This window comes from Trichoplusia ni, chromosome 3 (genome assembly GCF_003590095.1).
Source record: "Trichoplusia ni isolate ovarian cell line Hi5 chromosome 3, tn1, whole genome shotgun sequence".
NCBI classification, from domain to species: domain Eukaryota; kingdom Metazoa; phylum Arthropoda; class Insecta; order Lepidoptera; family Noctuidae; genus Trichoplusia; species Trichoplusia ni.
This window is the reverse complement of record NC_039480.1, coordinates 3073701-3099748: the sequence shown is the minus strand read 5'-3', so window position 1 is coordinate 3099748 and position 26048 is coordinate 3073701. Positions and strand designations below refer to the sequence as shown.

Here is a 26048-nt window from a genome sequence, read left to right as displayed (position 1 = left end):
TATATAAGTATGTTTATCAGTTGTCTAGTACTCATAATACAAGCTTTGCTTAGTTTGAGACTAGATGGCGTTGTGTGAGAGTTGTCGAATATTTATTTATTTTATTTATTTATAGATTAGAATCCTTTTAACACATCATCATCAACCTTTATACTCTTATAAATATATATCACACTTACATTAGGACGACAGACGATTATAAAGACTACACGGATAGCCGAGTGGTTCAGGTCACCACGCCAAACCCACTGAGCGCGACGTGTTAGTTCAATCTCGTAGGACAAGCATTTGTGTGATCCACGAATGCTTGTCCTGAGTCTGGGTGTCTTGTGCATGTGACTTGAATGTTTGTGAAACCCGCGATGCAAAAGATTAAATTCTTTACTACGGGAGTCGTTTTAAAAAAGTGTTTCGATTTCAGGCCCAAACCGGTGGACCGATTTCTATGAAATTTGGTATGGAAATGTTTTTGCAGTTATCATTAACGTCCAGGCGGGCAAAACCGCGAGCAACAGATAGTATAATTTATCAAACAAAGCAAAAACTATGCTACGTTTATAGTTGTCTAGGTCTGTGATATCGTAGCTCAAAAACAGAAGCATCGATTTTGATTTTGTTAAATCTTTTTAATAGTTCAATTCTGGTGACCTCATTACTAAGACTCCGCTGTCCGTCAGTCCGTATGTCATACCCAGTTTTAGATAAATGTTTCCTTTTGATAAAAACTTGTAAGTTGTACCACACATCGTCACCCATAACTAATTAGGAGGCATAGAATGCAAAGGCAATGAAAAAATATTAGAAAAAGCATTACTATGTCAACTACTAATGTGGGTGATCTTAACATAAGCGTATTATTAATGTAACACAGCATGTAATTTTGTAATTCATCATCATCCTAGCCTTTACCCAACTATCTTGGGGTTGGCTTCTAGTCGGGTATTCAGCTAAGTACCTGAGCTTAACCAGATATCCTCAACCCAGTTACAGACAACACGATACCCCTCAGTTAGACTGGTTGTCAGACTTTCTAACTTCTGACTACCTGTAACGACAGCCCACAATTTAACGGAACTCCTGAAAAACTATATCTATTTAAGCCATTAAGTTGTAGGCTTGAAAGTTTTCACCATTGAAGGTTTTTTAATTCTTATTTTTTTATTTTATTAGTAGTACCTAGGTATTTCTTTGTATTGGTTTTGAACATGCTTCTTTATGCATAAGAATGTAAAAATCCACGTAGGTATTTTGGCACAAGGCGTATTAAAACACTACACTGGCTATTTCTAATATAATAAAGTTGCTGATATAGGGTAAGATAGCAAAAGGAACAGAGTGGTTAGAAGGTGTAAGAAAACGGTTATACTTCTTGAAAATTACCTATAAAACAAAAAGAAGCTATCATAGAAACGAACAAGCTAATAAATTTACTAAAAACCAGCAAACAACAGATGTTTTATTCTAAAAATAGTTCTAAAAAAAAATCTATCAAGAAATCACAAACCACTTCAAAATCTATAAATTTATGAGGCCATTATAAACTGGTTTAAGTAATTTATATGTAAATTGTGGTCGGTTATATCATAACTAATTGCAATATCATTTGAATCAAAACAACTTATTGACGATGCTAGAAGGATCGGTAACAGCGACATCTATATTGCAACTGGTAAACTAATTACAAACAAATTGTCATAAGTGTAGCTCGTCATCGGTAGATGGCGTTCAAAAATATTTTTGATGAGCTTCAATAAATTGTCTTATTAAGTAAGTAGGGTTTGAAATGAGCGTAGCCTGCAACTTTGAAACATCAGGAAGTGTACTCGGTGCGTGGCTGCTTTGGTTGACCAGTTTCATGTAGAGGTTTTCCAGCCATCCCAACTCTTTCTAGGCGTGCAGACATGTTATAGAGTTTGATAACTAACTGCGCTCAAGCCGTACATAGAGGAAACTACTAGCTTTCTACTAACTAACTACTACTACTCACTAGTTTTATCTGTCTACGGCCTCAAGCCCTGCATGATTTAATATGCTAGGTGAGATAAATATTCGTTGAAGGTCTTTCAAAGGGCTGTAGACAAGTTATGTATCTCGACCACTATCGCTTATCAATCACTCAAATTAGTTTAGATACACGATTAGTAAGTACGGCAAAATCGCCGGTCATTTAAAAATACTTGATGGCAGAACAGACATAGGAAATAAGGGTTCTGAACGAATCCACAAATGTCATAATAAACAACTGTCAAGTGCAAAAAAAACGTCGGATAAATATTTACATGATTGTTTGCACTTTGCAATTCATTGTCAATACGAATCGCCTTGAATTGGTACTATTTAATTAGTTTTAAACATAAAACTATTTTTTAATAGAATTTAACTCTAAGCTATCTCGTAGTGCATAAGTTTTTAATTAAATAAAATTAATGTGAATGTCTGGGGTTTTCCCAAACTTACGATCGTTGCAAATTAAAAAAGAAGTCGCGTGATTACTTTTTAAAATGAGTAGATGTGATTTCAAAGTAGTGTTGTTAGGCAGTGAACATGTCGGGAAGACAAGTTTGGTTCTCAGATTTGTTCATTGCAGGTTTAATGCAGATATTCCTTATCAGAATGTAAGTTTTTTTGTTTAAAATTATTATCTCAACCGTAACCTGTCCTTGGTTATTATTCCATTCTTCCGTTGTCTGGCTGAATGATTATCTACCTTAGCGTTATTGTGAGCATAATTATAAAGTTCTAGACAACTAAAAATTTTATCATTAAAAACCAAATTTATTATTGAAATATGTATGAACTGATAATTATGTTATCTAGATCCTGTACAGTTAATTTATATCCCTACCCTAATTTTCAGCAGAAACATTAAAAGTAAATTTTAAGAACAATAAAAAAAATTGTGAGGTAAAAAGTTAGGGTAGAATTACATTTTAAATACCCTAAAATGTATTTCTTTGTGTAACAGACAGTGGGGGCAGCATTTTGTGCGAAAACTATGCAATCAAATGGCAAAGACTTCAACATTGGCATCTGGGATACAGCTGGCAGTGAACGGTATGTTTTTAGACAATCTTTTATTTGGTTTTATCAGTCCCATTGTTAGTCTGTGACAAATCTTACAAGTTGAATTTGATCCACTTCATGATCTCTGATTGAACTGAAATGTTGACAGCAGATATATATTGAGTTGTGCTGGTCATAGGAGCTCAGCTAAGCAATACCATCGAGTTTAGATTTGTTTAAATTGTCCTTTCAAGTACTTTGGAGTCCAACACAAATGACAATCTAGAAACTTGTTTTTTATTCAACATAACCTTGTTTAACTGTTTTTACTACAGACCAGCAGATAATTTAATTGTAGAATCACTAACCTACTCCCGCTTTAAGGATTTGTTGACGACACAAATCTAGTCCTACGCAGAGATTTAATCCGCGACACGTCGCGCTCATCGGCTTTAGCATGGTGACCTCAACCACTCGCCTTTCCTATACAATCGAATTGTGTGTCCCTCATGACTTCAACTTACCATAAGTAAATTAATTAACACTTTATTTCATTACAGATATGACTCCCTAACCAAGATATATTATAGAGGAGCCCACGCGGCCATCATATGCTATGAACCTTCGTCCACTCACTCCTGGACTAGACTACGGCACTGGCTGCAGGAGCTACGATGTGTTGAGGAGGTGAGCAGGAGTCGATGTACAAGAATAGAAGGAAATGGAAAAGTAGAGGAGAATACTGCGTTGTGTGTGAATAGTTGAGTTTCGCGTGAATGGGTGCGGGGTGCGTGAATTGTTGAGTTTAGCGTGAGTGGGTGTGGGATGCGTGAATAGTTGTGGGTTGCGTGAACGGTTGTGGGATGCGTGAATAGTTGACTTCTGCGTGAATAGTTGAGTTTCGCGTGAATAGTTGTGGGATGCGTGAATAGTTGGGTTTCGCGTGAATGGGTGTGGGATGCGTGAATGGTTGTGGTATACGTAAATACACTACCCGTTCCTTCTCCGAAGGATTGGGTGTCCATGAGGATTCCCCTGCCAAACCAAAAAATAAAAAGGTTGATAAATTGTTCTTTGATTAAACACAACTCATCTATTTAGAATATAAATTAGTTCCTCTTAGTTAAAAGTGGGTCAAGTTTAAATGCTAGACCTGATTACAAAGGATCTATATGTTTACTACGTAATATTATAAATTCCATTGTTATTGCTCACTTAGTATTATAATAGGCGTCTTACTCATAGTCCTATGATTATTGGACTTCCCGCAAAAAGGCAGAATAGATTAATCGCGAATACGGGATGAAATTTTAACGATTTTTGAACTGAAAACTTCCTCAGCGGCGTTGTATACTTTTTTTGTAATGAGTAAAAACTGTAAAACTCGCGTCAGGACACGTGACCAGATCCATAACTTCTTTAACGCGAATTGTACCATAACTTCTTTAACGCGAATTGTAGCTTTCGATAGCGAAATAAATAAGTATTATATTGTACCACATAAATGATAGTAATTTAATAGTGATAATTAAAACAATTCGTGCGAAATTATTCTCTAACCATTCCAGAACATCAAAAATGCACAACGTTAATATTCAAGTTTTCACTTCTGCCGGCACTCCCGGGGTGTAACCCGTAGCGTTTCTTTGTTTATTTCTTAAACGTCTCCCGTATTATTGAATCCAAAACTTGTGACGAGGTCACAAGTTGAGGACACAACGCCAAAACCCACTGAGCACGACGTATTGCCTTGAGTCTGGGTGTATGTGACTTGAATGTTGGTGAAACACCCCGCGACGCAAGGTTTAAGTCGCTTTAAATAAAATATATCTCTTCCAGAACTGCAAAGTGTACCTATGTGGTACAAAGAAGGATCTTCTGGACTCCGGTCATATCACCCGAGCGGTTGACGAGGATCTTGTGGCGACGTACGCGCAGGGGCTGAGCGGGCACTTCTTCACAAGTAGCAAGACAGGCGAGAATGTCGGTAAGTGACAACAAATCTATAGGATTATTATAAAGCTAGGTTTGGGTGTTTGGATGCGATTATCTCAACAACTGCTATATCGATATGGAGATTTAATTTTGTGTGATATAGCCTGTTTGTTAAAGAAAGCGGTTAGAAGCGGAAAAGTTATGATATTTTTTTTTGCAAAAGTTGAGAGAGCGTGCAATATAACACTGTTAATCCAATTTATAACATGCTTTATAACCACGCGGGTAAAGTCGCGCGTAATAGCTAGTCCGTACATAAAAAGTATAAAAACTAAATGAAAATATGACACTTCTTTCAAAAAAAGTGCGAGTCGGACTTGCGATACTGAGAATTCCGTTCAAAACTTATAAATTTAAAAAATCAATAGTTTAAAACCGTTTTTACTACCGTACCAACTGTAGCTTAACTCTGTATTTTTATTTGTTGTTAAAGCAACAGAAAAATCTCTTTCAATTGTCAAACTTTAACAGTTCATGAGGTACACAAACCTTAGTAGTTAAGGTTCCGTTTTTACCCTCGGAAACTCTAAAAACGTTCATAAATGACTACCATTCCCTATCTTATAAAGTTTCTTCCTTCCTTTCGAAATAATTATAAAAGAATATACTTTCTTCTTACAGATGAACTATTCCAAAAGATAGTAGACGATTGCGCAGCTGATGTCGAAATTATGAAAAACGTGGAAGTCATGAGGCTACAGATACAGAAAGAAGAAGAGGCATACAGAGCGAGAAGCAAACAGTACTGTTTCTGTTGAACAGAAGATACATCAAAAGATTTTTATAGATAAGTGATAATAATAATAATATTCCACAACGTTCACACAACGCCGTCTAGTCTCAAACTAAGCGAAGCTTGTATTATGAGTACTGGACGACTGATAAACACACTTATAGATAAATTACACCCAGACAGACAATCGTGCTCATCACACAAACATTTGTCCTGGGTGGGAATCGAACCGACGATTTCTGGTATAGCAGTCAGGGTGACTAACCACTAGATCAACAGGCCAGTAAATAATAGTTCTACAATTTTAATATTTATAAGGGCCGATTTTTCAATCATCAGTTAATTTGTATCCGAGGAATAAATATGGCCGTTTCACATATTTTCTATACAAAAGCTGTCAAAACGTCAAACATATTCGTTAAATAAAAGTTATCTAGCGAATTAAAATTCGGCCCTGATAGGTATTTTGCTATGCGGTACTAGCTCCCCACACACGGTTTTCATATAACCTTTTGATACAGAACCCTAATAAGCCAAAAGTCTGTGAGACAATTTAGGTTCATAAAAATAATATCTTCATCATCGGCCTAGCCTTTTCCCAACTATGTTGGTGTCGACTTCCAGTCTAACCGGATGCAGCTAAGTACCAGTGTTTTACAAGGAGCGACTGCCTATCTGACCTCCTCAACCCAGCTAACTACGCAACACGACACCCCTTGGTTAGACTGGTTGTCAGACTACTTGTAACGACTGTACAAGATGTATGAATAACAGCCGGGATCCACAATATAACGTGCCTTCCAAACACGGAGAAACTCGTTAAGACAAAGATGGTACACACCAACCGCGTCAAGCGTAGCTTAACCTGTGATCGATTCACTTATGCGGTTATAGCTTAAAGAAAAAAAGTAATAAGGCGAAACCACGCGTCTCAATTAGTTTTATTATTAAATAATTTACTTGTTATGGTAGTTGGTAGGTAGAAAGGCAAGGAAAACTGTAATGCGTTGCTTGTGTGATAAATTGATAAAAGACAGCCATTTTAAATTCGCTAGATGAGGCTTTAAAATTAATTATTTTTATTTAATAATAAATCGGCTTATAAATAAGCATAACTTAATAGATAATTTCAAACTTGTCTTTTTTTAATATTTTTTTATCTGTGAAATAATTCTCCTTTAAAATGGGATAGAATAAACAAAATATGTTTTATTTCTTTTTCAGCAATAGTATCTTAACTATATGTATAAATGCAGCTTATAAGAAAGATAATTAATTTATTAGATATAAATATAATTAATAATAATATCCATTGTATAAAATATATTTAAATATGGTTTTACTGCCAATGGTGAATAAAATCACAGCCTGTAATTATGTATTTAATAACTGTTTACTCACGCGTATGTATCGGGATCGCCCGACTAGTTTCGGACCCAACCGAAGTCCTTAATCATGAGCTGACGGCAGCAGAATCGAACTGACTCCGTTTGGGTCAAAAACTGCTCGGATAGCCGAGTGGTTGAGGTCACCACGCCAAACCCATAGTAGGACAAGCATTTGTGTGATCCACGAATGCTTGTCCTGAGTCTGGGTGTCTTGTGCATGTGATTTGTATGTTTGTGAAATTCAAGACACAAGGATTAAATTTCTCAATGCGAAAATCGTTTTTTGAAATAGAACTAGTCGGGGGATCCCGTTAAATACGCTTGAGTAAACCGTTGCATTATTTAATAAGAATTATTATCCTCGCTAAAGTTAACTATAAGGAAATATGATAAGTATTAAGAAACCTGAACAAAAGACTATTATTGTCACAATACCTAAGAAATATTTAGATATAGTAATAAATAAATTTTAATATTTCATAGAAATGCTAGCTTTTATATTTAAAATATTATAAGTAAAATAAAAATGTATAATAATAAAATTTGTCTTAGTAAGGGCATCGGCTGGACCGATTTGGCTTATTTTAAAAGTTTCCTAAGCTTTGTTGGGTATGCGGCGTTCATATGTTACTTGATAAACTAAAAAATTAAGAAAATCTGACAGTAAAACTCTTTTAAATGGCTCAACGGATTTATATTAAACGTGTCTAAAAACATGATCCTAGCCTTTTCCCAACTATGTTGGGGTCGGCTTCCAGTCTAACCGGTTTCAGCTAAGTACCAGTGTTTTACAAGGAGCGACTGCCTATCTGACCTCCTCAACACAGTTACCTGGGCAACACGATACCCCTTACTTAGACTGGTTGTCAGACTTTCAAGCTTCTGACTACCTGTAACGACTGTCAAAGATGTAGGAATAACAGCCGGGACCCACAATTTAACGTGCTTTCCGAAGACATAATTCACCTTCAATACAAGACAAGCTAAATTGAAATCGCTCAATCGAAACTTATTAAATTTGTTTGTCAAATAAGCTCCTTATTGTGTAAATTTTGCTTTTGTAGGTCTGCTAATTATAAGAAAAAATCGTAAAAATTATTTTCCATGTAAATATGAAATATAGTTTTCTAAGATAAATAAAACCTTTATATTTCAAAGATATGTTTTATTATGACGACCTCCGTGGTCGAGTGGCGTAAGCACCGGTTTCAAGGTGTCGCTAGCTCTGAGGTCCCGGGTTCGATCCCCGGTCGGGTCAATGTAAGAATTCTTATTTCTACATTGTCTCGGGTCTGGGTGTTTGTGGTACCTTCGTTGTATCTGAATTCCATAACACAAGTGCTTTAGCAACTTACTTTGGGTTCAGAACAATGTATGTGATGTTGTCCGCATTTATATTTTATTTTATTTTTTATTATATGATTTCCCGAAAGTGATTTTAATGTTTTATTTTATCGCTAGCTTTTTCTACAGTTTCCGCATTTGTATAATGTTATTGTGGCTACATAGATCTTACCTTCTTTCTGGCGTAGTCGGGTAAGTATAAGGCACAAAAGACGAGATACATTTTGGTGAAATTTGGTTTGGATGTATAGCTGAAAGCTTAGATCTAGTATAATAATAATTAATACATTTAAAATATCTAAGAACCCACGTTTTTTTGTCACTCCAGTCAAAATCGGTCCCGCCGTTTTTATAGTTGTTAATCGCATTGTTTTCAAATTAATTTAATAGTATTCATTTAAGTGCTGGGCACAGAATGCCCAGCAGTGGGAAATATAAATGCTTATTTTATTAATTATTATAATGTGTTCTTAAAATATAATATTATAAAAAGTTATGAAACGAAAACACAACGAATTGGGCGCATTTCAGCTGGTATCCAATCACGTGTGTGTTAGTTTGTCACCATCGCGCCCGAACAGCTGAACCGATGTCGATGAAATTTGATAGAGAGGTAGCTAAAGCCTTGTATTATACACATAGGACTGTGTATAATACAACACTTTGATAAAAGAGAGTAATGTTTTGGCAGCTATAACTGACATCCATCCATGTGCCGTAACCAAATACTAGTAATATAATATTAATACTACTTAGGCCCGATTTTTCAATCGTCAGATAACTTTTATCTGAGGAATAAATATGGCCGTTTGACATATTTTCTATACAAAAGCTGTCAAAACGTCAAATATATTCATCGAATAAAAGTTATCTGGCAATTGAAAAAACCGGTCCTTAGATAAATAGTTAAATGACACTCAATTAGATAATTACCGTTTACAATATATATATAAATCAATTACATTACTGCTTGCTTTTCATTTGCTAATTGTTTCTACTATCTATTAATAAATTGCGATTACTTAGCAAATTAGTTACGATAATTGGCTGTAGACAAAAGCGTAACTTTTATTGGTGTTTGCCATTGTCAACACCAATAAAAAGTTAAAAGGGGGCTGTAGGCGTTACTAGGTGTTAATTCGTTTGTGTACTGAAAAAGGAAAATAATCTTGATTTGTCTTCTTATCAAAATCTATATCGATACTTCTTTACTAAAGCGGAAGAGTTTGTTTGATTGTTTGAACGCGCTAATGTCAGGAACCAATGGTTCAAATTGAAAAATTTCAAAAATTATTTCGGTGTTGAATAGACCATCGAGGAAGGTTTTAGGCTATATGTATATAGCATCACACAGCGACTATACGACGGAAAATGTAGAAAAAACAGGTAAAATTATTAATCTTCGAGGGCTTCCGTTCAAAAATTCCTAACTTACATCTTTTAACCACGCGGACGAAGTCGCGGGCAACAGCTAGTGTTAGTATAAAAATTAAAGCTGAACTTAAAAATAATTTCTTGTAGAGTCATGTTGTCTTTAGGGTTTCGTAGCAAAAGTGTCCAATTTCAAAGGCTTCGCTTCTGTCCGTCTGTCTGAGCTTTTTTTCCACGTATTTTATACACTCACTTTTCTTGTTTGTTTGTCGTTCCGGTAGGATTTTTGCAAATCAATTTTGAGGCAGTTCCCGATGAGCTAGCAAGCTGGAATATTCAGGGTAACTTCAAACCCGATGACAATGCAATTTACAACTATAAAAACGGCTGGACTGATTTTGATAAAGTTTGAATGGAGTGACAGTTAAAAACAAGAGATTTTAGATTTATTTTAAATCTATTAATATATTTTTTATTAGCAAGTGACTTCAACCTGAGTCGTGCTGAGCAAGCGCGAGTGATCCCGTGTGTCTGGCTCAGGCAGTAGAAAGGTCCCGGGGTGTTGTTAGTGGGTGGGAGTCCGACATATCCCCACGCCGTGCCCTCGACGTGGGTAGAAGACATCAGCGTTTCTCCCCGGATAAAATAATAAAAGAACTTGATATCTAATTAGCGGCGCTCTTTGCAAAGTAAGACTTTAATTGATGCTCCATACAATAAAATAATTTAGTTATAGTAAATAAGAATCTGAATATTTATATCACATACTAGCTATTGCCCGCGACTTCGTCCACGTGGTTAGAATTTTCCCCGTTTTTTCCACATTTTCCATTGTATCTTCGCTCCTTTTAGTCGCAGCGTGATGTTATTATATAGCCTATAGCCTTCCTTGATAAATGGTCTATTCAACACGAAAATAATTTTTCAATTCGAACCAGTAGTTCCTGAGATTAGCGCGTTTAAACAAACAAACTCTTCAGCTTTATATATTAGTATAGAAGTATAGATATAGATTACAATAAAGTACATTCTAAGTAAACGCGCCAAAAATCACAACCATTTTTGTTATTAAAATGGCCGCCGTAAATTCTAGACACCCGTTGCAGACAAGAGTTCATTGTCCTTTTGACATTTGATAACAAGTGAACGCCCCGTATCATGCGGCAGGTTTTTTTTGTTAAGGGTAGATGTTTCATTCAGCCAAATAAGATTTTTGTTTTTGAATTCAATTAAATTTTGATTTCTTGAACTTCGTTTTTGGGTTATTCATAAAACTTTGTCGATCATTTTATTCTGATTTTGATATTGATAATTTTGTTTTAATTTTAGGGTGTAAATAGGTTTGGATTTTAATTTATGATTCAGAGAGTAAAATAAAACATTTATTTAACGAACCTTGGTTTTATTTTCATATTTTCATTAATGTAAAAATTACTCTATGACATACTGAAAAGATTTAAGTACACTTAACTAATAAAGCTTACAATTAAGTAATCACGTAATTAAAAACTAAGACAATGGCTTAAACAAACCAATAATACAGTTCAGCCATATTGTAATCACAAAGGATTTTGAATTTCGAACACTTGTTGTCTCCCTCATATCACTAGCCCCGCCCCTTTGTACAGTATTGATTTTTGTTCGAATCTTTAGGTCAACAAACTAATCGATGCTACTTATCTATTTGATAACAATATGAAATGTAATGGCTACGAAAATATCTTTTAATCACTCTTCAAATGCCGATATTACAAAAACATGTTTGTCAAAAAGGCGAAAATAAGAAATATTTTACAAAAACACTAAATTGTTCAAGGCAGTATTTTTTTCTAAACGCTACTTATTTTGACCAAGGCCGCCTATCTATTGAAAGTTTGTATGTAGTCTGCTTGCAAGGAGGTCGTGTAAACAAATGAGTGTATTCCAAACAAAGCGAGGAATTACGGCGTAGAAGTTAATAATATAATTAAATTATAGTTCAGCCTAGGCATGCTATGATGGACAATGCTATAAACTTTATTATAAAGATCTATATATTCACAAAGTGATTGTACTGTCCGTAAATGCAGTGAAAATTAATAATAAAGAACAGCGGCAAACATAATTATTAGTCACACATTTACTTATTTACGTAATAAAAATACAATATTCCCAACTAAGACAACACAAATAAAAAAAAATCACAGATAAAATAAATAATTAAAAAAAATTGTGCGCGAAGGTATTAGTGGATAATGCTGTAAATAAAAATAATAAGAAAGAAAACGTTAAAATATAACTAGTTGAAAGGCGACCGTAACAAGGTGAAACCGCACAAAGAGCCTGATAACGCGGCCAACGATAAACACGTCAAGTAGTTTATTACAATGCCAACTCGACGCTCGACCTACCTATAACTATCGCTATTTCGTACTGTCTCTCTTCTCGCCCCACACCCTTAAATGTTGCTTGTTAATCAACAAAAGCTAATAATATCAAAGTCAATTATTTAACATGCAATTTCAAAAAACGATACATAAAAAATCTTTATAAATTTTAAGGTATATTTCATTAATTTTGAGGTTTTATTTCAGATTTTGTTCATTTTGAACATAGGTCGGATAAATTAAGTAGATTTCGTGGCTGAATTTAACATTTAAAGAAACGTCAAATAGGTCCGAATTGTATCATGCTAGTCAAACTGAAGCGCATAGATTTGATTATGCAAACTCTTTGAGTAATAAATGTACGGAATATTTGCGTATTCAGCAGTACGTGACCGTAATTTATATTAAAATTTAATCTAAATCGTCAAGTCAAACAAAAGTGCATGTTCAAATTCAATAAAAACATTAACAAAAACGGGGCTATCATCGGTTCTTTCTTGCCATCGTTTATAAATCCTACAATTAATGAATTAATGAAAATAATAGTCAAATTCTGTTTGTATATTTTATTTATTCAGAACAACAAAGCAAAATACAAATTAATGTTTAATTAAAAGAAACCCACAATGCGATTCGGACCAAACATTCGACGTGAGCACGTCACAACATTATCTGGTCAAGTAATACAGAATGTTGCCACAAAAAAAATACATTCGCTATCTCAATTCTTCTTGTAGGCAGTAGCGTTACTACTTGTAATGAAATGGACGTCTAGCGCTTATAAAATACGCCGTGAATTTTGTTTATATCTTCGATAATCTACGTTGAAAACTTTTGTAATCAGTTTTAAAAGCATTCTAATACGACAAAGATGTAGTAACGTTAAAAAAAAAGGGTTGAAAACGTTGATTTCTTGTATATTTCCGCCTGCCTCGACACCAGTACTTGGGCAGAAGAAAAATTGATTGTACTTATTTTAGTTTGAGAACTTTATTTTACAATTTACGCCTTTTTTGTTGTTATATTAAGTTTTTATTGTGTGGAAATATAATTATTATTGTTATATCGTAAGTTTTAAGTGTAAAAAAGTGGTTTATTTAAGTGTTTTTGTGTTTTATCATGGTGTTTCGTCAGTAAGGTAAGAGAATTTGCCCTAAGTAAATTTAGAAGTATTGATAAGCATTTAATTACCATTTCTATGGTGTCTATCGAGATAAATCTACTGAAATGTGATTGGTTTGCGTTTCTGTAAACTAATTTCGTAAAAACTCATAATCTATAATTACATTTTTGTTGTAGTAATATTTATCATAATAAAATATGAGTTTTACGGCTAGCTAGTTGACATGCAGAGGAAAATCTAACTTAGTAATCTCATTGGAACCTGTAAATATAACATTTCAAGTAGTTTCAACCATCACCTAGTGAAAAAAAAACAAATCAATATTTTGAAACCTGTTTTTTTTTTAAACAGGTGTTGTCAATAGGCTAACAACCTGTCTTGTTCTGCCTGTCCAAGGAGTATTGTGTTTATGCAACCTTATTGTACAATAGGTCATAAGTTCTGGTTAATTTTGGTCATGATTTGTTTATAACTTGAATGTTATTAATCTTTTAAAGTTATTTAAACCAATTGAGATATGAATGACTGGTTTTTACTATAATTCTAGTCTTAACCATAATTCTGGTTGTTGGTATGTTGTCCCTACATTTTAATGGTTATAACATATACAACAAACATTATTGGTCCTATAAAGGCTGTCTACATCATTCGTAGTTACTGAATTATCAATCTTTATAATAAAAACTTCTTCGCAATACAATGCTATATCAGAAATATTAAACGAGACAAATCATCTTGAGTCAGAATGCAATGAGGTCACTGACTTAATACACTCAGACGGATATTCAAATAGGATTTATTATATATAAATAATCATCATCAACTCCTACCCTGTATAACCCACTGCTGGGCATAGAACTTCCTTTATTAACACCATTTTTAACTGTTTTATATAATTATTTTGTTTTGGATTGTGAACAAGTAACAGCGGGCTATATTGTGGAGTTTATTGCGACATTCCTTCTTCTAAGTTATACTATTTAAACTACTAGAGGATGTACTGGTTACTGGTGATGGGCTCCTTTTTCCGCACGTAGGCTCCAAGTCGGCCCATTGTGCGTCGGGTGGCTTTGGGAAGCTGTCAGTCTAGCCATAGAGGATGTACTTAAGGGTGTTTGATACTAGTTTATATTAAATTAGTCTTTTTTAAATTCTTATATTTGAATTGTTGGTACTTTACATTCTAGCTTTGGTTTTTTGATTTTGTTGTGTGTCGTTTTATTGTCGAGTCAACAGTCTATCTCGGCCTGCATCATCCTGCCAGTATGTATTGTTAAGTACATAATCCGTCTCAGCCTCCTTCTACTACATTGACGACCTCCGTGGTCGAGTGGCGTACGCACCGGTTTCAAGGTGTCGCTAGCTCTGAGGTCCCGGGTTCGATCCCCGGTCGGGTCAATGTAAAAATTCACATTTGTACATTGTCTCGGGTCTGGGTGTTTGTGGTACCTTCGTTGTATCTGAATTCGATAACACAAGTGCTTTAGCAACTTACTTTGGGTTCAGAACAATGTATGTGATGTTGTCCGCATTTATTTATTTATTTACTTCTGGTCAGTGGTTGTGGTACAAGCCACCCAGTTTGTGTATATGACATTGGTCACAATAAACATGTCTAAAAATATTAATTAAAAACTAATAATATCACAGGTCTCTAAATACCGGTTAAAACAAGAGCCTAGAAAAAATTTGCAGCCCCTGTTCCTTTGTCTGTCTGTCACCTGTATCAACCTTGTAAAACATAATAGCTAGACATTTGAAATAAAACAAAAAAAAGGAAGAATCTAGGTTAAGCAACCATTGGTGAGGTCATAAATGTGATGGGTGAGAAGATGACCAATTTTGCATTGAATTGATGTTTTTATTACTAAGAGTTAAGTTTTTAAAATTCTTATTAGTTTCACCTTCCAATGGTCAATAACTTTACAATAAGTCAAAACATGTCTAAAAACAGTGTCATTTAAAAACATTTTGTTTTATGTATCAATACTGTTTCAATAATTTTGTATTTTAACTGAAAAACTGTAATGTCCATCGGTTTTGAAAAACCATTCAGTCTTTTGCATAAAGAGATATTGATGTAAAAAATGTCTAATACCTATTTGTTTATTGGTTAGTCCAACTTACTGCTATACCAGAGGTTGTGGGTTTGATTCCCATCAAGCACTAACATGTGTGATGAACACAATCATTTGTTCCGTATCTGGGTGTAATTTATCTATATTATGTATGTATTTAGATATATATAAGTATGTTTATCATTTGTCTAGTACTCATAATACAAGCTTTACTCATTTTGAGACTAGATGGCGTTGAGTAAGTTGTGGAGTTTATATTATACTAGCTGTTGCCCGCGACTTTGTCCCCGTGGGTAGAAGATATAAGTTATGATTTATACCTGCCCTGTTTTTTTTCACATTTTCCATTGTATCTTCTCTACTATTAGTCGCAGCGTGATGGTTTATAGCCTGAAGCCTTCCTCGATGAATGGTCTATTTAACACAAAAAGAATTTTTCAATTTGGACCAGTAGTTCCTGAGATTAGCGCGTTCAAACAAACAAACAAACAAACTCTTCAGCTTTATATATTAGTATAGATTATATATTAGTATAGATTATATATTAGTATAGATACCATCTGTGGAATCTTATGAGCTCCTGTTTATATACAATAAGGCAGTGTTTTCACCGTAAATACAGGGATAGCCTTGATCTTCTTAGTAAGAATATAATGAGAATAAAATTGAAAAAGTATAAAACATACATACATTTAATTATCCGTCCTTAAGTGCCAATATTTAGCCGAGTTGTTGAGGTCACCACACCAAGCCCACTGAGTGCTGCATGTCGCCGGTTCGATGTCCACAAGCATTAGTGTCGTCCATTAATGCTTGTCCTGAGTCTGGGTGTCTTGTGCATGTGACTTGAATGTTTGTGATACAGTGAGATAATTCTTTAGTGTGGCAGAATAATGTCACTGAACTCCTAAATTGCTTGAACAAATTGAATGATGTTTTTAGTATGGGTTTGGTTAGTGCACTGTTTTGATTTACTTTACATTCACAAAAACAGGACAATATAAGTTAATTATAAAAATTAATCTTACTGCATTCAAATCATATTGAAGATGAATGTTGAGAAATTATTATTAAGGTCATTTTAAACCATCATTATGTGGTCAAGGGCACTTAGATCATTATTATACAAATGTCTTGAAAGACTCATTCAATATTGGATATCTTAAAGTTAATTTAGACAAAGAACCATTTCTTTTTGCTCTTGCCTAATGTCTAAACCTGAACCAGCATGGTACCATCCTTATGCGCTGAAGTTAAACCAAAAATCAAGTTTCTGAATTCAGAAACATTAAATAAATAAATGCGGACAACATCACATACATTGTTCTGAACCCAAAGTAAGTTGCTATAGCACTTGTGTTATGGAATTCAGATACAACGAAGGTACCACAAACACCCAGACCCGAGGCAATGTAGAAATGAGAGTTTTTACATTGGCCCGACCGGGGATCGATCCCGGGACCTCAGAGCTAGCGACACATTGAAACCGGTGCGTACGCCACTCGACCACGGAGGTCGTCAATGACATACAAATTTGACACAGGTGTTATTGTAAAAAGAGTAACAATAGTGAATAGAAAGGCCACCCCAAAACTAATAACACCTGTTAAAGAAACCACTAAAATTCTACCCTTAAATATAAAGGGGAAGTATTTCGTTGTAACAACGTTTCGCTTTAGCAACTTACTTTGGGTTCAGAACAATGTATGTGATTTTGTCCGCATTTATTTATTATTATTATTATTTATTATTGTAGAAATAGAGTCTTGAAGATATAAGGCATCCTTTGATCTCGGAAAAGAACTTTAGGGTCGTAGGACAAGATTTTGATTTTTTTAACCCTAAAGTTTAGTAGAGGTTTGTGTGTGATTTTGAAAATGATATACATAATTGTGACGATTCGCGTATGTTAAATTCACTGTTGGTAAATTAACGTTTGCGATATTAAAGACTAGCAGTTGCCCGCGACTTCGTCCCCGTGGGTAGAAGATATAAGTTATGATTTTTACTTGCCCTGTTTTTTTCACATTATCAATTGTATCTTCACTCCTATTAGTCGCAGCGTGATGGTTTACAGCCTAAAGCCTTCCTCGATGAATGGTCTATTCAACACAAAAATAATTTTTCAATTAGGACCAGTAGCTCCTGAGATTAGCGCGTTCAAACAAACAAACAAACAAACTCTTCAGCTTTATATATTAGTAGTATAGATAGATGAATGAATACAAAAGGGATACTGAAAGAAAAATAATTTGTCATCATCCCCATTGACACTGCCGTCGTGTTCAGAGTATCAAAACGATCTCAGTCCAAATGAAACAGAAATCGATTTCTTATCGATATGATTACCTAGGGGTAGGCTACAACGAATACATGAAAAAACTACAACGTATTGCCATACACCGATACCAAAACGCGGATGACGTAGCACGGCGGTTCAAGTTTAGCCAGTAAGAGTCCGACACTACCCATTTCCTCTCCCGAGGGAGTGAATGTTCATGCGGATCCCGGCTTACAAAAAGGGGTCTAAAAGACCGTTTTAGTCCTTAATCTGATTGGAATAAGGAGTTGATCGGTTTAGTCAGCAAGAGTCTGACACTACCGATAGTAGTTTGTCCCCGAGCGAGTGAGTGTCCATGAAGATTCCGCCTTACCTACAATAAGAGGTCCCAGAATAAGGTTTTCCTAAAGAGTGTTCCTAAAACTTCAACTCCTAACTCCAATCACCGCAAAAATACATTAATATAGAAATGGTAGTGCCAAATAGACAATGGGTTGTTAGACTCATTGATTTTTGAAAATAAAAACATGGCGAATTGCTCTTGTTTTGATTTTGAAGCTACCGGCATCCGAATGAGGTATGTGCTGACTAAAAGTGATGATCTTGCACTTCCCATAAACTTTTATCCTGGGCGGAAATCCTATTCACGAGTGGTAGTTAGCAGTCAGGGTCACTATCGCCTAGACTAATAGGCCAAACAAAAGGCGTAGTACTTTAATTAACGGGTCCTTAAAAGTGACAGGTTTGAGTCTTGGGAATTTTTTATCTCTTCATATCATTCCTATAGTATAGCTGGTGTACTATCTGTTAAGACTCAGCCCGATCAGAGTTTTGAACTCTTAAACCCATTGGCCTTGGACGTGACTTAAAAATCTTTGAAACATTCTCAGGAGTGCTGCTTCCCTCACGATGTTTTCCTTCACCGCTTTGAGCAAGTGCTGCGTATCCTTTGTACCTATAACATGCGAAGGTCTCGGCATTTAATCTTTTGTGCACTTTCATATATCCTTTCTAGTACTTTCGTTTTCTCGAAGAGACAAGGGTATAGCAATTTTAATCTACGACCCTTGTTTTAGCAGTCAACGTCACACTCTCGTTATTACCATGGTCTTCTACTTCATCTGCCTCTCCACTCAGAAATCGGCTACGAGATTAATATCGTCTGTAAGGTTCATAAGACCTTAAATGGTATAGTAAACTTAACTGAAAACTGGTTTGGTTCTGCTTTTGATTTTGATTCGATTCTCGATTCGATCTAAAACTATAATAGTACTAGCTTTTCGCCCGCGGCTTCGTCCGCGTCGAGGTCGGTTATATCGCGTTTCCAAGAGAACTCTTCAAAAGTCCGGGATAAAAACTATCCTATGCTCTTGCTCAAGGTCAACTCTATCTCTGTACCAAATTTCATTAAAATCAGTTCAGTGGTTTAGACGTGAATGCGTAACAGACAGACAGACAGAGTTACTTTCGCATTTATAATATTAGTAGGGATTATCAACCGAAACTAAATCGAGTTGCTATTGAGTGCTATCAACGTTGTGGATCGCTGTAGTTCCAATTCACGCCACTGCACGGATCAGCGGTAGTGTCTCGTTCCATAATACCAATCGTATATCAATTTGATTGTAGATTTCGATTCTGTTATTATTAAACATACAGCTATTAAGGTATAGGGAAGATCAACAGGCATCTAAAATTTCGTGACTTTCAGCTAGACAATTTAAATGCTAGTTCATCATCATCCTAGCCTTTTTCCTAACTGTGTCGATGTCGGCTTCCAGTCTAACCGGATTCAGCTAAGTAACAGTATTTTACAAGGAGCGACTGCCTATCTGACCTTAACACTGAGTTACCTGGGCACCACGATACCCCTTTGTTAGACTGGTTGTCAGATTTTTCAAGCTTCGACAGTCAAAGATGTAGGAATAACAGCCGGGACCGACAATTTAACGTGCCTTCCGACACACGGGGGAACTCGTTATGACAAAGATGGTCACCCATCTACGGACCAACCGCGTCAAGCGTAGCTTAACCTGTGATCGCTTCACTTATGCGGTTATAGCTTAGTCACGAGCTCCTCCAACGCTAGTTTTATTGTAAATAATTTGCTACAGCGTTTTTGTTTATCTAGGCCTCTGTGTCTCGAGTCAGAATAGTTTCTAGCCCAAAATCGTATTTCTCTTTAAATCGAATCATCGCCATGCTCGGTACCTTTTTTTTATGATCTGTCAAAAGGTTCGCCCTAAAACGGACAGCGCAGAACAGTTGGTGGTAGATTTCTCTCGGCTGTATATATTGTATTGAAAATCTTGTAATTATATAAACATGCTTGTAAAGTCGATATGCTAAAGTTTGTTATGTTTTTTCTTTGCTGCTTACATCTGCGGTTGACGGTAAATATTAGTATAATTAAGATTTTAATTAGTTTATTTAATTATAGCTATATTTTTTGTATATACATATAGTGTGTATGTAGGTGTAGGGTGTGAATGTTAAGAGGAATATTTATAAGTGAAGATTTCTTTTCGTTATAGAATCGTATATTTAAAGAAAGCAGTGAATTTTTAAATTTTGGATTTTGTAATCTATGTTGTGTTACATAAAATTCAATTGACTTTGTCGAAATATAATAATGTGTAAGAAAAAACTATATAAGTGTAAATCGGATTAAACCTTGTCTAGTTCTCATAATACGTTAAGAGCTTTGCTTAGTTTGATGCTAGATGGCGTTGTGTGAAAATTTAGAATACTCTATCTAAACAAGATTTTGATTATTATTTCATTGAGATAATTTGTAAGCACTGGAAAATAAAAAAAACGTTGTTTTAGTTGTTTAAAAAATCATTATGCTCAATAGTAAAGAAAAATATTTAAATTCACTGCCATTATAGCAAAATTGTAAATAACTCAAAGATAAAGAAAATTTCTCGTAAGATAACTGCACAACACAAAAAGTAACATTATGCTCAGGAATATTCAAAGTAAAAAATATTAAAATTCACTGCTATAATAGTAATATTGTAAATAACACAAGCAAAACAATTTTCTCGATTTAAAACTCTTGTACAAAAAACTCCTCCACAAAAAATCCACAAAAAAACTACATCTTTCTAATCCAATCAATTTAATTCTTCCAGTTATATATAACAAATCAAAATGGCGTTATGCGAAGGGCAGTTGGATTCCGTTCTGCCTCAGCTGAAGAGGGACGAGTCGCCGATAAGCGAGGGCAGTCAAAAGGCGACACCGGAGAAGAAAGCCAAGATCGAACACAATGGTGACGTGTATGGGTTGAATCAAGGTGAGATATGACAACTGTTCTTCTACTGCTTTCTTTGGTGGAGGGAATCCTCGAGACAGCGCGCACTCTTTTCTTTTTTTTACGGGGGGAAATCCTCATGGACTTCATCCGCCCGGGGTGGAGGGGTGTGCCGGACTCTTACCGGCTAAAACACCCCGATGAGTCTCCTCGCACGTGGGCACGCGGGGCCGCGGGAGTTCAGATTCTTCCGCAGCCCCGGCCAGTCCGGGCCTCGCCTCGTGCACGGGGTAGTGAGGTGTTTGCTGACAATCGCGCGCGCCTCCGCCTCGGGTCCATGGAGGGAGCTCTCCCGCCCTAACTAGGGTTCTTTGCAACGGCACGGAGGTGTCTGTCGTCCAATTATAGGGCCCTCGGCGGGGAACCACATTCGGTGCTTTGGATGTGGTCCCAATATGAGGCGAAGAGGCCGTCGCCTCAACATATAGAATATATGTATATTATCCCGATTTAATGTTCCCGTAGTCTCATTTTCGACTTCAATTCTAACTAGAGTGTCCTTTGCCCCCAGTGCCTGGAGGTCTACCACTGAGCGTGGACTTCAGATCTCCCGTCTCTCACTTTGTACCGCCGGAGTTGTATGCGGCTCGTCACAAGCAAGAACAGATCAGCACCCGTGAGTATCTGCATATTTAAACTCACTTCGTACCTCATATGTACCTCACGTGTACCTCATATGTACCTTAGGTAATTACACTATTGTATTAATTAGGTTTATTAATTGTTCTCTGATAATTGTATGTGGTCAACAAATAAATAAATAATAACACAGTAAACCATCATCTTGATTTGTTGGTCTAGTGGTAAGTGATCCTGACTGCTATAACGGAGGTCGTTAGTTTGATCCCCACCCAGGAAAAATCTTTGTGTGATGAACACGATCATTCGTTCTGTGTCTGGGTGTCATTTATCCATATTACGTTTATACGTACCACGTACCACCAGGGGCAGCGTGGGACGGCCACAGGACCTGCGAGATGAACCGATGACCTGGTTAAAGCCGCTGGGTCTCGTTGGATGCAGGTGACAATGAACCGGTCGCGCTGGAGAGGCCTATGTCCAGCAGTGGACAGCTATAGGCTGAGATGATGATGACGTTTATCAGTTTTCTAATACTCCTTATAGCCGATATATAATAACATATCTCTTTTCGACTCCCCAGCAGAGTCGAGCGGTCTCCCGACGCCTATAAAACGCAAGCGCGGCAGACCGCGCGTGGACAAGACCAGCCCCGAGTACCTCGCCAACCTGGCGGCCAGGAAGCAGGCCAAGGAGATGGGTGAGTGTGGTTGTCGGGTGGTCCGGTTGCCGGGTGAACTGGTCGCCGGATGGTTTACCGCCAGAACGAGTGACTTAGTTATCAGTGATTTGGTTGACGGATGGTCTGGTTGCCGGCTGGTCTGGTTGGGTTGTCGAATGGTTTGACGCCAGAAGAGAGTGTCTGTGTCAGTGCCCGCTATGACAAATTTTTTTCATTAGCCATAGCTATAGGCATAGCTATAGCCCATTAGTACGGACCCTTATTTTTTTGACCCGTGTATCTTTAGTAATAATTGCTCGCTAATAACAATAATTCTCAAAAAATAATTGTATCTTAATAAATAATTATTTATCTTACAGCGGCCGTGATGAATAACAGAACGCCCGACAGTGGGGAGAAGCGCAAGCGTGGCCGCCCGCGCGTGGACAAGACTAGCCCAGAATATCTGGCGCGGAAGAAGGCGAGGGAACTCGGTGAGTTTAATATAAAATGTTTTATTTTAAACGACCCTCGCACTAATGAACATAGTCCTTGTGTCACACAAGACACATGCATAAAGTATATATTTTTTGGGTTTTTTGGTTAAAGTTGTTTATTCTGTGCATGGTAATAAACAACTTTCTCTTATTGAATACTAGCTGTTGCCCGCGACTTCGTCCCCGTGGGTAGAAGATATAAGTTATGATTTATTCCTGCCCTATTTTTTTTCACATTTTCCATTGTATCTTCGCTCCTTTTAGTCGCAGCGTGATGGTTTATAGCCTAAAGCCTTCCTCGATGAATGGTCTATTCAACACAAAAATAATTTTTCAATTTGGACCAGTAGTACCTGAGATTAGCGCGTTCAAACAAACAAACGAAGAAAGAAACAAACTCTTCAGCTTTATATATTAGTATAGATTAAAAAAAAAACAATGAAAATAATTAATCCCTACACCAGACTCGAACTTGCTACTTTTAGTACGATGCGCCAGTCGTTTTACCAACTAAGCTAGCAGGGTCACTGACCGAGAGTTAAAATTTATCCATTGTATCGTTTCACGTCTTATGATGGACGTTTTTTGATCTTTTTGGATTAAATTCCTAAGTGTAGGTAATTTTTTTAATAATCCCCCCATTATTGAACTTAATCCTTGTGTCTTGGGTTTCACAAACATTCAAGTCACATGCACAAGACACCCAGACTCGGGACAAGCATTCGTGGATCACACAAATGCTTGTCCGACGCGGGGAACGAACTAACGCGTCGCGCTCAGTGTGGTGGTGTGGTGAATTTTTGTTTTGGAAACTTACTAAATGACGACCTCCGTGGTCGAGTGGCGTACGCACCGGTTTGAAGGTGTCGATAGCTCTGAGCTCCCGGGTTCGATCCCCGGTCGGGACAATGTAAAAATTCACATTTCCACATTGTCTCGGGTCTGGGTGTTTGTGGTACCTTCGTTGTATCTGAATTCCATAACACAAGTGCTTTAGCAACTTACTTTGGGTTCAGAACAATGTATGTGATGTTGTCCGCATTTATTTATTTACTTATAATTAATACTTTATAATTAATTATTGTTTTTACAGAGGCATTAGAAAGGAAGGCAAAGAGAGAATACAAAAGACGAACTACGGGAGGTAAGCTATGTATATATATAATTGTATATCTGTCTTAACATACACTCTATATACAAACAGATTTATCATTCAAGTTTACAATTTCATTTATAAACTCACTGGTAATCGAACTCTTATACCTTCAATATAAGATCTTTTACAACTATAGGGGTTATAAAAGATTTCTAAATATCTTTATTAAATGATGTAACGGTTTACTCACGCGTATATATCGGGATCGCCCGACTAGTTTCGGACCCGACCGGAGTCCTTAATCAAATCTACTGAAATCATAATATATTATATTGGTCGTTTATTTATTTAATATGTGTTTGTATAAAAAGACACACTTAGATTGTTTTAAGTATTTAAAGATATGGAGTACTTATATACCTAGATGGCGTTGTAAGGTGACAGAAAAAAAGTTAGACTGATGTACTAGATTATAGATTTTAAACGCATTTGGCTACTTAATACACTGGTAGCTGCTTTAAAAATATGTATCAAAAAAGGTATTTTTTAGGTTTTAGCTTTTTTCAAGGTTTAGCCTTAGGAACCGTAATAACAATATGATCTTTAAATATGTTTTTCATTACAAACGTATGTTTCAATTATATTTTGTAGTATTGATAATTATTATTGTAAATATATAACATTTTTTAAAGATGCAACCGTTTACTCACGCGTATTTATCGGGATCGCACGACTTGTTTCGGTTGCAACCGTACCGGTTTTCAATAATGCAATCATATTATAAATACCTTTTCTGTTCATAACTTTACTATTATACTCAAAATTCTAAAAAAACGTTTGTTAAAAAAAAACATTGTTTCACAAAAGCGGTATTTTCAATATGACCGGGATATATTAAACACCTTATACTCTGCCCTTTGTAAGGAGAAATTTTTGCCGGGACAATAAATTCATGATCATCCTAGCCTTTTCCCAACTATGTTGGAGTCGACTTCCAGTCTAACCGGATTCAGCTAAGTACCAGTGTTTTACAAGGAGCGACTGCCTATTTGACCTCCTCGACACAGTTACAGACAACACGATATCCCTTAGTTAGACTGGTTGTCAGACTTTCAAGCTTCTGACTACCTGTAACGACTGTCAAAGATGTATGAATAACAGCCTGGATCCACAATTTAACGTGCCTTCCGAAACACGGAGGAACTCGTTATGACAAAGATGGTCACCCATGCACGGACCGATCGTATCTAGCGTAGCTTAGCCTCATTACCGGCTTTTGGCTACTTTTATGTCCCGTCAAAAGTTTCCTCTTAAATCGGGCAGAGTTTAACAGTATTTTGTATATAACACTGTTTTATTTGACTCACCAATAAATAATATGTACTTACATTATTTGATACCTGTTTACTCACGTGTATTTATCGGGATCGCCCGACTAGTTCCGGACCCAACCGGAGTCGAGAAGATGAGACCGAGACGGGTCGTCAGCACATGATTAAGGACACCGGTTGGGTCTGAAACTAGTCGAACGATCCCGAAAAGTACGAGAGTAAACCGTTATCAAATTATTATGGATCTGCTTCACAAAAGTAATTTTATAATATACTAAAACACTAATTTCATTAGAACAAGACTGATGCAATATTTTATATATTTTAGACTGCCAGTACAAATTTTATGCTAGATAAATAATATGAACTACAAGTGATAATATCACAGTCGCGAAAGCAATTAAATTGCAATTTCGCTGTTTAATTGTGACTTTGACAAAGACGATTGTTATTTTCAATAATATTTTTGTATATGCAACTTAGATAATGATACGGGATAGTTAACAAGTATTTCATGATTTGAATTTTATTATTGCATCTGTCTTGGTATTTTCAGTTTTGTTTGCTGTAACAATTATAAAGGGTTGCAAGATTTTTTTTAATTGAACCTTTAATATAAAGCATAATAAGCAAGGGTGAAATTACAACCAAATTAATAAGACTGATTTAGGTGTATACCTATCACCAGACTGCATCACATGCAGTGTCGGCGTTAGAGTGGGGCGTGATGGGGCGATGATGGCCCAGGGCGACAAATTCTGGGGGGCGCCAAGGTCTGAAGTTGGAGTCCCTTGCCTCTCCTGGCGCAAACCCTCAGAACTGTGCTCTACGCTAAAGGTGGAATATTTCCACCGCCAAACGTAACGCTAAATGAAAGATGAAA

At 36.2% G+C, this 26048-nt stretch overlaps 2 protein-coding genes across 3 annotated transcripts in view; both read left to right on the top strand.

Moving 5' to 3' along the window:
• The first annotated feature begins 2241 nt into the window (after positions 1 to 2241).
• On the top strand, positions 2242 to 5842 carry LOC113508897 (ras-related protein Rab-24-like). Its single transcript, XM_026892065.1, has 5 exons — positions 2242 to 2615; positions 2966 to 3054; positions 3564 to 3690; positions 4843 to 4990; positions 5620 to 5842. Exons 1-5 carry the CDS (start codon positions 2502 to 2504, stop codon positions 5754 to 5756), a joined length of 615 nt encoding a protein of 204 aa, XP_026747866.1. The 5' UTR covers positions 2242 to 2501; the 3' UTR covers positions 5757 to 5842.
• A 7402-nt stretch (positions 5843 to 13244) lies between these two features.
• LOC113508895 (zinc finger protein 37-like) overlaps positions 13245 to 26048 on the top strand; it is a 28255-nt gene continuing 15451 nt past the window's right edge. Inside the window, exons 1-6 of one of the 2 annotated variants that reach the window (XM_026892064.1) lie at positions 13245 to 13338; positions 20820 to 20983; positions 21513 to 21617; positions 22167 to 22280; positions 22622 to 22735; positions 23832 to 23882. In XM_026892064.1, coding sequence (XP_026747865.1) covers positions 20839 to 20983; positions 21513 to 21617; positions 22167 to 22280; positions 22622 to 22735; positions 23832 to 23882 — 529 coding nt within the window. In that variant the 5' untranslated portion in view covers positions 13245 to 13338; positions 20820 to 20838. Of the gene's footprint in view, positions 13339 to 20819; positions 20984 to 21512; positions 21618 to 22163; positions 22281 to 22621; positions 22736 to 23831; positions 23883 to 26048 lie in introns of both variants that reach the window. The other variant, XM_026892063.1, reaches the window with a different exon arrangement.

Coding starts and splice junctions, on each gene's coding strand:
- LOC113508897 (XM_026892065.1), top strand. CDS start 2,502: ATGAGTAGATGTGATTTCAAAGTAGTGTTGTTAGGCAGTGAACATGTC. Junction 2,616..2,965: donor CAGATATTCCTTATCAGAAT/GTAAGTTTTTTT, acceptor TTTGTGTAACAG/ACAGTGGGGGCAGCATTTTG. Junction 3,055..3,563: donor GATACAGCTGGCAGTGAACG/GTATGTTTTTAG, acceptor ATTTCATTACAG/ATATGACTCCCTAACCAAGA.